This window comes from Sapajus apella, unplaced genomic scaffold (assembly GCF_009761245.1).
Source record: "Sapajus apella isolate SASKATOON/1434 unplaced genomic scaffold, GSC_monkey_1.0 scaffold78, whole genome shotgun sequence".
NCBI lineage: Eukaryota > Metazoa > Chordata > Mammalia > Primates > Cebidae > Sapajus > Sapajus apella.
In genome coordinates, this window is record NW_022437018.1 from 2,247,113 (window position 1) to 2,262,037 (window position 14,925).

General features: G+C 36.5%; 1 protein-coding gene across 19 annotated transcripts in view; it reads right to left on the reverse strand.

Annotated features, from left to right (window-relative positions):
- Positions 1-14,925, reverse strand: part of ANK3 (ankyrin 3) — a 677,335-nt gene that overhangs the window by 10,109 nt on the left and 652,301 nt on the right. For 7 of the 19 annotated variants that reach the window (XM_032252635.1, XM_032252639.1, XM_032252638.1 and 4 more), the window contains 6 exons: positions 12,951-13,329; positions 10,632-10,682; positions 8,485-8,571; positions 1,917-2,000; positions 1,729-1,785; positions 321-398 (listed from right to left, as the gene is read on the reverse strand). In XM_032252635.1, the coding sequence (XP_032108526.1) occupies positions 330-398; positions 1,729-1,785; positions 1,917-2,000; positions 8,485-8,571; positions 10,632-10,682; positions 12,951-13,329 (727 nt within the window). In that variant the 3' untranslated portion in view covers positions 321-329. Of the gene's footprint in view, positions 1-310; positions 399-1,728; positions 1,786-1,916; positions 2,001-8,484; positions 8,572-10,631; positions 10,683-12,950; positions 13,330-14,925 lie in introns of all 19 variants that reach the window. The other 12 variants (XM_032252640.1, XM_032252637.1, XM_032252645.1 and 9 more) reach the window with 4 other exon arrangements.

The following is a 14,925-nucleotide window of genomic DNA, read 5'->3' on the forward strand; positions in this document are numbered from 1 at the left end:
CATAAGGCTACTGTATTTCATAGTGAGCCTTACTCATCACTATTTATATTTGATTCTGCAAACATAATTTACAATTAAATTGCTGCCTAATTGTGAGGAGAAAGTGAACGGACTGTGAAACCAAAGTCAAGTTTTAGTGTTTATATGTATGCAAATATAAACATAACTTGAACAACGTCATATTTGATTTTCAAAGCCGGAATTCAGTGAAAAAGAAAGGACTGGGAAAAATCAGAATCACTTATTTAGTGAAACTTGTAAGTTTCACAGGAATTTAAGTCCTACTGTTGTTGATATGAACACACATCACCTCGACTGACCGTTCGCTGTTACGAGTGGCTCTTCTTTTCCACATGCCGGATTTCTTTCTTCGCTTTCACCTTAAAAACTTCTCCCTGCTTTAAAAGGAATGCACATATTAAGATTTCATAGTGAAAGAGTTTTAATTATAAAGCAGTTCCATTCTGATCTTTGGAGGCTGGAATAGGAGAAATGAAACAGTTTTTAAAGCACTTTGTCACTTCATCTCCAAAAATACATACAATCTATTTGGCTTAACCACACAGTTTAGCACCATCAAGGCAAGCTAGAGAGCACTGTCAAATGAATATAACATAATTGTATTTGACAATAATTCAGTAGGTTAGTGATAAATCAAAATAATGAGCGGCCTGTCCATTTCCTATAGTAAGCTAAAAGAAACAGTTACCACACTCACAAGCACCCAAACACCAACGCTTAAAAATATCAGTAAATTATGCCTTTTTAAGGCCAGCAGAATTGTAAGCAATCTGTTGTAATGAGACTCAGACTTCTTAGTTAAGTACTAATCCTTGTTGATCTGAGGGACTTTTTAAGTTAATGGAATTACCAATGAGTTCCTTTTACTGTCAGACCAAGGAGGCATCTATTTTCCATAAACAAATCATCTCTTCACTGAATATCAGGAATAGTTTCTTGAAAGCAACGTTGTTGCACAAATACTCAGCTTTTTTCTTAACAGAAAACACAAGAAGCCTTTTCAATTTTCTGATGTACTACTTCTGATAAATTTTCCGTTCACTTTTTCTTATGTAAACATAGTCTATCGAAGTTTCTGTTTTTAAATTGGAAAGGGTAAAGACTAGAAACAAGTGAAGAATAACCGGATATGTTTTCTCTGACAGATAGGGGTTGTCTGGAGGGATTCTTTAACTGGCACATGGGAAATGGGCTGTTATAAACCCAAAGAGGGGAACCCCCTCCTCAGACCAGGATGGTGGAATTCAGATTTAGAACATGCTGGAGAGAGAAAATGTATGGATCTGATGTGCAGATCTTGAACTGAGCCTTCTGCCATTCTAACTTTAAAGTCTGTGCATTTGGAGTGCCCTCCACCCGTGTCCCAACAGGCACTCAGCTGACAGCCAAGCCCTAGGTGGGGCTGAGGCACTGCTCAGATGTTTGGTGGTGAAGGGTCAAGGGTTTTGTCTTCTTTCTCCCTCAAACTGGCACATTTTGTCCCCCATAAATGACCTTATCTTTGTGAAAACTCTTAAAAAAAATGTAACATTAAAGAATGTTAGGAAGAAAGTATTTTTCTTTGACCCTGATCAAATGCATAAGATGTCAGAAGCAGCAAACACTTCAAGATGCCACACTGCAGATGCCAGCCTGTTAGCAGCAGTTTCTAAGGAGCGCACAAAGCTTTTGTCCTCTACATTCTCTTTGGCAATCCCTCTCCATTACCACTTCATGTTTTCTCTCTTGTGGGATAACAATTCGTCTTAATACTTTCCGAGTGATCTGTAGGAAGCAATGGTGAAAAGTAGAGATTTTTCTGTTTCAAGAGGTGACACTACAGTACAAAAGTAGCAGAGTTTTTAATGCAGAAAATGTAAATTTCAAGAGAAGCACAAAATCTCAATGATGATTACTTTTCTGGTGATGAGGTTGCCTTCTTCATCGGTAAATTGTTCTTCTGTGACAGATTCACCAGGAATGTTTTTTGCTTCCTCTCCCTAAAGGATGTGGCATAAAGATTAGCAACATACCAGATGGAGAAATCTCCACAGCACTCCAAACACCACATACATGCTCTGGAATTTTAGAGAAAAAGGCTGTAAATTCTACTTGCTACTCCAGTGCAAGGGGAAAGGCTGACTTCACTGACAGTTATTTAGCAGTCAACAGCATTCAAGCATTAAACCTCAATTATGTATAAAAGTGATGGTTAGCAACAAATTCCAGAAGGAAGAATTTGAAAATACATAATTATAGGATGCAGTTACATACTGGAAACCGAAAGGCTTCATATGTTGAAACAAATTTTATCCAATGATGAGAGCTCTGATTAGATTGTCTCACTTTGAGCACTTTTCTTCATTAGTTCTACCAAATCTCTAGAGATGTTTGTGGATTGAGTTTTATCTAACTTGAACTAAGATAGTACCTTAGTTTGGGCATGACATTTATCACTCTGGTTTATTTAAAAATTCATTCACTAAAGATAATATATACATTTTTCAAAAGATTATGAGAAAAGTTCAGGGTACAGAGAGAATCTTGTTTTAAAGACTAGCTCTTTCATAGCTCTTAAAATAAGTGAGAATAACTGTGTCTGATATATGTACATAGTTTATACACTGAAGTATCTTCATTACCATAGGCAAAAAAATAGATAAAATCAATTTCAAGGGAATTTAAGTTTATATCTTCTGATCTTTGCACCCACATAAGAACACAAAATTGCTTTGTAATAAGAAAAAAGAATGAGAACAAAACAATAGTGTTTTAGTCTTTATTCTGTCATTTTAAACCAGAACTGCCTCTCTACTGGTGGGAACATATGGCAATCATAGAATGTGCTCACCACTGGCTGGGATTGACAAAATTATCAGAGCCACTATCCTTTACATTCCAGTAAAACAGAGTTAGAATCTGGCTTTCTGATTTGTTATCTAACTTTGAGGGGGAAACTGAAAGGTTTCACACTGAGTTTTAAAAATAGAATACATTCTTAACTCCCCAGGGTGGGCGCCTACTTTCCTGTTCATAGACAGCTTGGTGGATTTAGATGGCTTCATGGTATCTCTCCACTGGCTCTGTGATTGTATCATAAGACACACTGCTCAGCAAAGATAGCACCATATCTGCAACACATTACCTTCATTTGTGTTTAACTTACATTTGTGCCACTTATAGTTTGGGAGAACAAGGATAAACATCTTAAAGATGGACTTGTGTTCCAGGAACCTATTGATCCATCAGTCAAACTTCTTACTGAAAAGGTGAAATGGATAATGCTGCTTGGCAGTGTACAGATGTGGTTTTGTTTTGTTTTAGGGAAAATGGCCAATCACAAAGATAGCTGCCTTCCTGGGACAGTGAGATTCTAACTCTTTGTGTTACTGGAATGGAAAAGATAGTGGCTCTGATAATTTTGTCAGTGCCAGCCAGTGGTGAGAACATTCAATGATTGCCATATATCACAATTAGCAGAAAGGCGGTTGCGCTTCAAAATAACAGAATAAAGACTAAAACACTGTTGTTTTGCTAACAAAGTTTTGTTCTCATTCTTTTTTCTTATTACAAAATGATTTTGTGTTCTTACAGATTGTGGGTGCATAGTTCATGACAATGGGTGGGACATTTAACTTGTTTTTCCTCACTGTGGTATACAGGTGGAATGAACATAAAGTGTTTCTTGCTCTTTTTTAGCTCATCCCCAATCTTGCTTATGACTAGTTTGAATCAGCGCAGTGAAGAGAGGGGAAAAAAACTGGAAAAATGTAGAGGTCTTGTATAAATGCACTAAAATTTGCAGCAAGTTTTTAATGGGAATGTTATTTGTATTTTTTATGGTTGGTGGTTTTAAATGTTTGGAATAAACTCAAAATTTTATTTTAAAAGTAAAGTCATAAAGCAAAAAAGCCAGTAAAAAGTGATGAAAGTTTTCATTATAGTTTAAACAGGAATGACAAATATTTTTCAGCTAACTTTTGGAAATGTCCAGCTCTTTGAGCGATAGACAATTAAAGAACCCAGGAAAGTCCCTAAAATGGCATCCTACTGGGCAGGTAATGAATGAATTGAATCTTTTTGTGGGAAAAGATGTCAGCTAATTTTTAAATTGTTTAGACAGTCTCTGAAAGGACCATGCAGTAGGCGTATGTGTAAGCATAGTGAATACATACAAGTATATTGACAGAGTAATAGGCTTACAAAAAGCAAAACCCTACTTATAAATAATAAGGCAAAATAAACAGGAAGAACAGATTAGACAGGAGTTGAATAAATAGATAGGGAAGACAGGAAGGAGTTATAAAATATGTTTTTAAAATATTTATCCATCTTTAATTCTGTCAAATATATTAGAGACCAAATGTTACCTAGGAGAGAGCTCTGTGACCTCTCTTCAATGGGAAAAAGTAATCTCAGTGAGTTTTTAAAGTTCTTGAAAACACTTTGCACTTCTAAGTAAACAAAATTGTCCCCGTGGTCTTGTCGACAGTATTATTTCTGGAAACCTTCCATCCTTTCCCCACGACCATTATAAAGGAAAATTATAGAACACGTGGTGTTCACATTTCCAGCTATGGTGACTGCCTTAATGAAAATTAACTGTAACTCCTTTCGAACTCCTGCTAGCAGCACTGCATTTTATAACTTTTATTTCTGTGAATTTTTGAAAAAAGTGGAAGAGTGGCAATATGAAATGTACCTATTTGCTTTGATGTATACATTAAAACTTGAATTGTCCAAAAATAGGATTGTTGCGATCTATTTAACAAAAGGCAAGTACTAAGCAATGTGAATAGTATTACGCATTTTCATATTATGAGAAACCTAGCTGAGGATGTGTTTGTATATGTACTATCTGTATTTGTATGTGTGTGTAGAAACAGTGAAGCTTATGAATAGTGGTTGCCTCTGGGAAATGGAATGAATGGATAGAGCTTATCATAGGTTTAAACTACCTGATTTAGGGGAAACGTGCATGTAAGCTCTTACTTAGAAAGCCAGTAAAAATGCTGAGAATTTGAAATAAAAATGCAGTTGTACTTTATAGTAAAAATTCAGTTACTTGAATTTTATGAAACTTCACAATAGTCTGGTTGTGTGTTGGTTTAAAGTTTTTTACCTTTGCAGTCACTGGATTTGCTTAGCAAATAAGATAAACTCAGGACTGGTTAGTAACTTAAATTGCTTCTAAGCATTTGAAGCCCTTGTGATATTATCTAATTATATAGAGATTGAAATTTTATCTGCATATTTATTTAAGTCCTATGACAAATGGGATAATTTGTTAACCTGACTCATTCTATATTACATATGAAAAAAAAAATAAAAAAAAAAAAAAAAAAAAAAAAAAAAAAAAGGTTAAAACTTCATAGAAAAAGAATGGATCCTTTTTGAAAGTCAAGAGAAAAATCACCATCACCTCATTTATTATACAAATGGAATTCTAAGAAGACAGATTTGCCCAGATTTTGGCAATCCAATCCTTAGCTTATGTACTGTTTCCTTTGGGAGATGCTTCCCAGCCGGAGTTAGCTCTGGGAGGGATGAAACAACCCCAGAATAGTTTTTAGAACTGGGATACTAAGTGCTAGGGGGCTTACTATGGCAAACAGTATTAATTACGCTGGTTCAGTCCAGGTTTGGACAGCATCCATGAGGTAGGTCAAATTCCCAACATTCCAGCCTCATCAAATGGTTTCCAGGAATGACAGCCCAGTGCTGCCCTCTTCTGTGCTGCTGAAAAGGTCGGAATGGCCAAATACCTGATTTAGTCTAGCAAAATAATCCTTATTTGTTCTGGAAGAGAAATACATTTGTTCCTCAGTATCCACAGGGATTGGTTCCAGGACCTCTGAGGATAGCAAAATCTGCAGATGCCCAAGTCCCATTTGCATATAACCTGCAAACATTCTCCCATATACTTTAAATCACCTCTAGATTACTTGTAATACCTAATGTAATGTAAATGCCATGTAAATAGTTGTTATACTACATTGCTTCTTACTTGTATTGCTTTTTGTTTTATCTTCTGAATATTTTATATCTGAGATTGAATTTGTGCATCTGGAATGCCCAGCTATAGAGGTCCAATTGTATAGTGTTGTGGAAAAGGCACTTCACTAGAGAGCTAGGGATTAGGTTCTAGTCCCAGAGCTGATGCTGTCTGGCTGTGTCATTTTGAATAAATCAGTTTATCTCCAATCTTCAGTTCTGAGCTCTTGGAAACAGTAATTTTAGTCTCAATGACCCATTTAGGTACTACATTCCCATTTTATATTTTTGACAGAGATGATTCCTGTGTCATATTTACCATGTACTATTATAGGCCTCAAGCTCTTTTCCATTAGAAAGACAGCAACATATGGAGTAAAGAGAAAAGCAACAGAAATGTGGCTCTTTGCAATTGCCCCAAATATCTGAACAGAAAAATAACTTATAAAGTGTTTTTGTTAAACCTATAGCTTCCAATAATGATTATGACTATAAGTTTCTGGTTTTCCATCACATATGAAAGATATCTCTCAAGCTTGTTTGTAGGTGATCCTATTGTTTATACAATGCCTTCCTTAGTTATAAAACCTCTTCTCTGATGACTCCACTCAATCTCTCTAAAATTACATTAACTTCAAGAAGTATTTGGGGAGAATACAGACTCCCCTGTTTTATGAAACCTACAACATTATAGTGGATTTTTGTCTTTTAAACCTAAGTTCTTAATAAATGTATTAATATGTTATAATCATATTTTAAGCTAAAAAAACATAGATAACTCACTCTTAAGAAAATTACTTAATAGCTAACTTGCTGGTGCATGTCTAGAATTCTGGAAGACCAAAAGAAATAGCTCTTATTGATTTGGGAGGTTTTGAAGGTACTGTTTTTGTCTTCTCTGAGAAAAGCTTCTTTATCCCCTGCCTTCCACATTTTTTGCATGGCTATATTTTCTTTTGTCCTAGATAGAAGAAAGTAAACTTCTATCATGGGCAGCTATTATAAAGAAATGTGGTGGATTTAGATGTAACGTTAGTATGTGATATCGTAAGCATAAAAGACAAGTTTAAAGCACTATGTGCTTTTTCTAGACATTTCACTTTAAAATATCATTTCTTGAAGTCACTGATTATGAGAATAGCAAAAACTCAGAAAAACGGAATCAATCATTCCCCCATTCCATCCCACAGAACATGTGTGAGGTGACTGATTATGAGGATTTTATAGATAGCAGGTTGAATACTTGCAAATGTGCTAGACAGCAATTAATAATTTGGCTTGCCTATACGGAATTTTCAAAGATGTGATTCATGAGTTTTAAAGGAACACTATTGAGCTTACAATTGATTTGCAGGATAACTCAACATGTAGACAAAGATTTATTTTCTTCCTTAATGCTTCCAGAGTCTTAGAAAAACTACATTAGGGCAGATTCTGTGGAGTTTCTTCACGAAAAGTGAAAAGCAGCAGGGTTAAGAAATTTTAGACACCTGTGCCAACTTTTCTGCTTTCTGTTGGGTCTCTTGACACTTTGGGATTGGATGATAAGTTTGATAAATGGTTTTCAATAGATATTCTCTTCCTCTTTCTCTCGAGCACTAACCAAGAAGCCTCAAGTTATTTGGATCACATTCAAAAGTCTGTGCATTGAAAATGGCTTTCTAGTTCTTTGCACTCAATTCTAACACTAAGAAAGACCTCTCTAATGATGAAGTAATGAAAACAAGTGGCAGACTGCAAGAAGGATTCTGTGGAATCTTACTATGCATAAGGTCAGTGCTTCAACGGATCTTTGTGGAGGAAAGAAAGAATATTTATTAATAGTGCTTACAATTGTGCCGTAATAGGGCCGGATTAATATTTTCTTTTTTTCAAAAAAAATTGACTCCTATACTTAAAAATACAGCTTGATTTTTTTTTTGGTATGTTAGTAAAGAGAAATACCTATTTCAGAATTTTTTCTTTACTTGACCTGCATTGTGTCACACATATCCATGCCAGGTTATAACCTCAAATTCTCAGCCACTGATTGCTTATGAAGAACTGGTTTTCATTTAAAAATTCTTAACGCAGTAGGAATTTGAGACTGAGAAGGAAGCCTTTTAATTCTTTCATTCTCTTTCTTCTTTATCTTACCTCACACATTCTTATAGTTTCTAAGGTTTCAATTGAACATTTCATTGATACGAACTACTGTGTCACTAAGGTAGAATCTTTGCTCACTTACATAACACTTCTTCAAGGAAAGCAGGATACAAATGCCAAGAATTCTCAAATAAAATTACACCCGCCACATATCAAATAGGCCTATACAGAATACCATGCAACATGGCTTTTTTTGCTTTTTGGTTGTTGTTTTTACAAGCTTTCAAGTGTGCAAAACAATTACACAAAGTCATTGCATTATCCATCATGCTGACATTTCAAAACCACAAGGAAGGAGTTTCTAAAAGTACAGCAATGCCACATACTGATCCAGCTACAGGATACCTTTATAATCAAACGCCGGCGAATAACTCGGGTAGTGACTCTCCGTTCTTCCTCTGAGCTTGAATCACTCTCACTGTCTTTCAAGTCCTGATAAATGCATTTTTAGTATAATTTTACCATCACACTTAAAATAAAAAATATTCTGGGAAGGGAAATTAGAAAGAATTACATTTACTTGATTTTTTTTTTTTTTTGCTAACTAAGGAAAATAATGATGTATATTTGTGAGAGTCTTTAAAAGTATTAAGTGGAAGAAAATTTTTGACCAGGATTCTAAGTGAAATTACTCCGTTCGTGTGTGCGTGTGTGTGTATGTGTACAGGTAAAGATCAAGCTGGTTATAAATTACTAAAAAATAATTATGGAGCCTTTTTGGCATCAGAAACTACAATTAATCATTCATATTCCTTTTAAAACTAGTTTTAGATCTATATTCATCTGCCATGAATGCATATACCCTTGCATTTTGGGCCACATTTCATTTGATCTACAAAAGAGGCATAATATTTTGGACTTTTAGGAAATTTTGGTCAAATTTGACAACCTTATCAAAAGCAAAGAATCTGGCTGGGTGCAGTGGCTCACACCTGTAATCCCAGCACTTTGGGAGGCCAAAGCCGGTGGGTCACTTGAGGTTAGGAGCTCAAGACCACTGGCCAACATGATAAAATCCTGTCTTTACTAAAATACAAAAATTAGCTGGGCATGGTGGCCTGCGCCTGTAATCCCAGGTCCTCAGGAGGCTGAGGCAGGAGAATTGCTTAAACCCAGGAGGCAGAGGTGGCAGTGAGGTGAGGTCGCACCACTGTACTGCAGCCTGAGCTACAGGGCCAGATTCCATCTCAAAAAAAAAAAGTAAAGAATTTACATTAGCATATTTTGGCACCTATATTTATCTCAAGAGATTAATATCAGCATAATTGCTATGTAACACATAACTGGTACTAAGAAAGAATTTATTCAAATGAATGAAGGAATAAATGCGTGAAAGCTTGAAATTTTTTTTAAAGAATGGATATAAAATAGAACAAGAATATGGTTATAAAATAGTAACAAGAATATCGTTACTGCAAAAAATGTTAATTTTTAGGCAATAAAGGTAGGAATTAGGAAAAACTACCGAGGAGCAAATAGTTCATAATTTGAAAGAGAAAGTATCTTTAGCTTTTACTTAGATGCCAGGGGAAGGAGTATTTACTGAGTGGTTATAAGTCTAACTTTTAATGGTGGAACTATGAAAATAATTCTGGTATTTTGTCTTTGAAGTTAATTCATTACGTCAAATCTAATAGTCCTTGAGACAGGAATTTAGTTAACAACCATTAGAAAAATGAATTCTAGTATTTTTTTTTTAAGTGGAAACAATAAAATTGCTATTGGAGGTGTAGCTATTAGATAAAATGCTTTATGAAATGTTAGTTGAATAGATAATAAACTAGGCCATTTTTTTCACTAACAGTAAACTTGACAAGTCTTTTCAAATGTTAAACAGTAATATCAGCCTTGACTTTGTAGGGAATTACATCTCAACAAACCACCCCAATGAACAATATGGTTTTAAAAGGAAATCATAACTACTATCCTTAAAAGGAGTGAAGTTTGCTGTTAATATTTTAAATTTTTCAGTAAAGGACAGTAAATTTAGGACACTTAGAATGATCTAAGTATTGTAGAAGGAAGTCCTTCAAAGTCTCAAGAAGGCAGAAAGAAGTAAAAGGAATTCGTGTTGATGAAGGAAAATAATTATTAGTCAGCATTCCAGGATTAATGGGTTGGATGAGACAAAGGGGAAAACTGAGTCTGAATTATCCATAAATGGAATATTAAATTGGGGAAAGGTTTTCATCTGGGTGAATTCAAAAGTAGAAGAATATCTAGGTTAAAACAAACAGAAAGAATCATGTGAGACCACCCCCTTATATATAAAAAAAGTGGCCATTGGGTCAGTGTTTCAGTTTCCACTTTTTCCCTGGAGTCTCTGCTAACCTTAAAGTGCAGATGGAAGTAGAATCTCAGGCTCAGATACCTTTTAGAGAATTATCTAAGAATTGGTAAAGGGGAAAACAAGGAAACCAAATGGGATTTTCTCAATACTCCTTTGCCATGGGCCACTGCATGGAAACAGGTGGAAAATAGCAGAGTTTTACCTTGTAACAGCAGGCAGTCATCCGTGTAAGAGCCGCACCCGAACTTTTGACCTGATTTTTTGGGGGATAAAAAGGGGGCTGTTTTCTGAGATCATACATCAGATGACCTAGTTGGTTGCTATTATACTATGGTATAGCCACGAACGATACATCCTAAACATCTTTGGATTTCTTGTGAGGTCAGGTTCATGTCTCCTAGAAGCTTTAATTCCATTATGGATTTTTATGGTCATGAAATCTTTATGCATTAGAATAGGACTCGAAACCAATAGCAGAGGCACAAACTCCTTTACAAGAAATCTTGAAAATGTTTTCTAATTGTAAATTATTTTCCTTTACTGACAAACTCAGCTGAGTTTCCACTCAGGGTTTAAAACTTAATTTTCAACCATCTTTATGCCAATGGCCAATATGGTTTTCCAATAGTGCATACATATGCACATGTATACACACAGCAGTGTTTATATGTATTTGTACAGTAATTTGCCTTTAGAACTTTAACAGCCCTTTGCAGAACATTCACGAGAAAAATACCACTATGTTACTGCTTCTCTCTATATTTTGTGGGATCATTTTAATGGGAAACTTATCTAAAAGACTACTAAAATATACTAAGAGTCAAGTCAAAGACAGAAATCAATATTCAAAACCACATTTGTCAGGAAGAAGTTAAAGGCCTGAAAAATACATAAAAGAGCTTAAAACAAAAACAAAACCATTAATATAAAATTTGGTGACGGCAGTTACTAAATGAGCTAGAGATTATTTTGGGATATCATTTAAGCAACTGATTACCACCATCAAATCTTATATCAAAGCAACTAACAGGGAAAAAAACCAGACGATGTAGAACTGTACTTCCTTTTACTCTCCTTTCTAACAAGCCTGAAAATAGTCAAACATAGTCTGCAGAAGGGAAAAGGAAAGGATATTACTGATAAGCTGATAATTAGCTCCTGAGCGATTGAGAGTTTGCTAAAAGTCTTCCTAAAGCTCAAATCAATCTTGAACTCATTAATTTAGAAAAGACTTGTTTTTTCCTCCCAAAACACTAAAGTAAGGTTTTCAGTGAACTAGGTATGTCTGAGGGAAAACTGCAAATGCTACTATTCCAAACATGTATAACTTTCAATCTCTGTCAATTGCAGAGTTGTTGAAAAGACATAAAAATTGAGAGAGTAAAATGCAGTAAAAAATGAAGGAAACAGAGCTGGTTTTTATTTTCTTATATCCACGTATGAGTCATAATTTCAGTTCAAAATACTTTTAATATCTAAAAATAGCAAACCTCAAAGAAAAAAACCTATTAGATGGTACCACAAAAACAAGTATGAAAAGCAAGCAAATTCATCACAGTAAGGTTTTAAAGTGATTAGAAACACATGTTAAGACAATTATCAACTTAGATATAAAAATTGTAAAAATGATACTTCTAACTTTAAATTTCTAACTGCTGTCAACTCACCTCATTTTAGGCTTGGAATTTCATCTCTTTAATTTTTAAAACAACTTTCAGACAACAGACCATACAGAATAGAACTTAGATGAGTCAGATGCTATAGACTGTTTATGCCAAGTAATCAGAAAGGATCGGAATGATTATCTTCCTCCCATGAGGAATAAGACAGAGTAGGAGTTAGGAAACCTAAATATCAGATAAAATACTGGATCTTGAACTAGTTTCTTTTTTTTTTTTTTTTTGAGACGGAGTTTCGCTCTTGTTGCCCAGGCTGGAGTGCAATGGCACGATCTCGGCTCACCGCAACCTCCGCCTCCTGGGTTCAGGCAATTCTCCTGCCCCAGCCTCCTCAGTAGCTGGGATTACAGGCATGCGCCACCATGCCCAGCTAATTTTTTGTATTTTTAGTAGAGACGGTGTTTCACCATGTTGACCAGGATGGTCTCGATCTCTTGACCTCGTGATCCACCCGCCTTGGCCTCCCAAAGTGCTGGGATTACAGGCTTGAGCCACCGCGCCCGGCCGTTGAACTAGTTTCTTAATGTCTCTCTGGTTCTTGACCCTCCTAAAAATGGCTAAACAGATATTTATTCCCTTTTCCTTCACAATGAATGAAGGTATGATCAAATGGCATATATTTTACTCAGAATTCTTTTTTACTTATGTATTTTACTCAGTACTTTCTTTACCTCCACCATTACTGCTACAATTTCACACATTTATAATTTAGAAATGGTAAAAAACAAAACAAAACAAAACAACAACAACAAAAAACCCTGGGCCTACAAGATTAATCCAAAGAAGTAAAGCATCAATACTTTCCATTTCAATGACGGCTACTGGATGACCAGATGACATACCTTTTGCTCAGACCCACTGGACCCCTCTTCTTCATGGAGGTTAAGCCTTGGCTTGCCATCTGGGGGAGAAGTCCTACTCATCTTTTTCATACTGACAGGCACACAGGGTTTAGTCTCTTCTATTACAAGCTTGCTGGTTTCTTCTAGAGATTTCTGATATGCTGCTAGTGGTGATGCTGGTTCTTCAACATGACCAGATCCATGTATTTTTGGTTTCAGAGTTTCCTTAGTATTCTGTTTTCCTATATCATTTTGGGATTCTGGAAAGTAAGGTTTTGTCTTTGCTTCTGGAGTGATTTCTGTATGGCTTCCATTTGCTTCAAATTTTCCAGCTTCTCCTTTGAGATATGAGGTAATGGAATCTCTACACTGGTCAGGGCTGTAAAAGAAAATTTGCAAACTTACAATGGTAACGTATGCCTGAATATAGGTTTCAGAAGCTCTAAAGTTTTAAGAACTGTGTTTTTAAACTACTTCCAAAGGCATAAAATAGAACAGTTTGAAAAATGTGGCCACTGGATTTAAAATGTGGCTGGGCGTAGTGGCTCATGCCTGTAATCTTAGCACTTTGGGAGGCTGAGGCAGGCAGATCACGAGGTTAGGAGTTCGAGACCAGCCTGGTCGACATGGCAAAGCCCCATCTCTACTAAAAATAATAAAATTAGCCAGGTGTGGTGGTGCATGCCTGTAATCCCAGCTACTCAGGAGGCTGAGGCAGGAGAATTGCTTGAACTCGAGAGGCGGAGGTTGTAGTGAGCCACTGCACTCCAGCCTAGGTGAGTGCACTCCAGCCTAGGTGACAGAGTGAGACTCTGTCTCAAGATAAATAAAATGTAAGGGGCTCTCAAGGGTGTGGGTGTCAGGAGGTGCTACACAGCTTCTAGACATCCCCCATATCTCAGTTGCCAAATTGCTTAGCCATGCTCTCATCTAAATATTTAAACTGCAGTTCTACAGCTATTTGAATTCTAGCATCTTGACAAATGATCCTGAGAGGTCCACGGACATACCTAGAGTTCTAAGCCCACCAATCTTAAAAAAGAAGATATTTCAGAATGCTTTTCCATCGCCAGTAAACAATAAACTGCTGGCCAGGCTCAGTGGTTCTTGCCTGTATTCCCAGCACTTTGGGAGGCTGAGGCAGAAGGATTCCTTGAGCCCAGGAATTTGAGACTGGTCTGGGTGTGGTGAAACCATGTCTCTACCAACAAAATTCAAAAATTAGCAGGGCAAGGGGGTGCATGCCTGTAGTCCTAGCTACTCGGGAGGGAGAAGTGGGAGGATGGCTTTAGCCTGGGAGGCAGAGGTTGCAGTGAGCAAAGATTGAGCTGCTGTACAAAAAATTGCACCTTGTCTCCCAAAAAGAACAAAATGAATTCCTGTGGTCAAGACTGTGGTATTATCCGAAGAACCCCAAATTCCAATTCTTAGTGTATGTTTTCAGTCATGAATCCTGCCATCACTTTTCCAACTCTAATACCTTTACTTGAATCTCATTTTTCTCTACTCTTGACCTCTGCTAATCTCACAAGTGATTTGAGTGTTGCACACCCTTTTCTACCTACTGAGAGAACTGTTTTTCCCTTAACTAGTAAAACTCTTCCCTGGTCAGGCACAGTGGCTCATACCTGTAATCCCAGCACTTTGGGAGGCCAAGGCGGGTGGATCACCTGAGGTCGGAAGTTCAAGACCAGCCTGACCAACATGGAGAAACCCTTTCTCTACTAAAAATACAAAAAATTAGCCGGGTGGGGTGGCATATGCCTGTAATCCCAGCTACTCTGGAGGCTGAGCCAGGAGAATCACTTGAACCTGGGAGACGGAGGTTGCAGTGAGCAGAGATCACGCCATTGCACTCCAGCCTGGGCAAAAAGAGGGCAACTCTGTCTCAAAAAACAAAAACAAAAAACAAAACAAAAAACCTTTCCTTTCCAATGCTTTCTTTTAAATTGACTTCTAAGTTTTTTACAAGTTT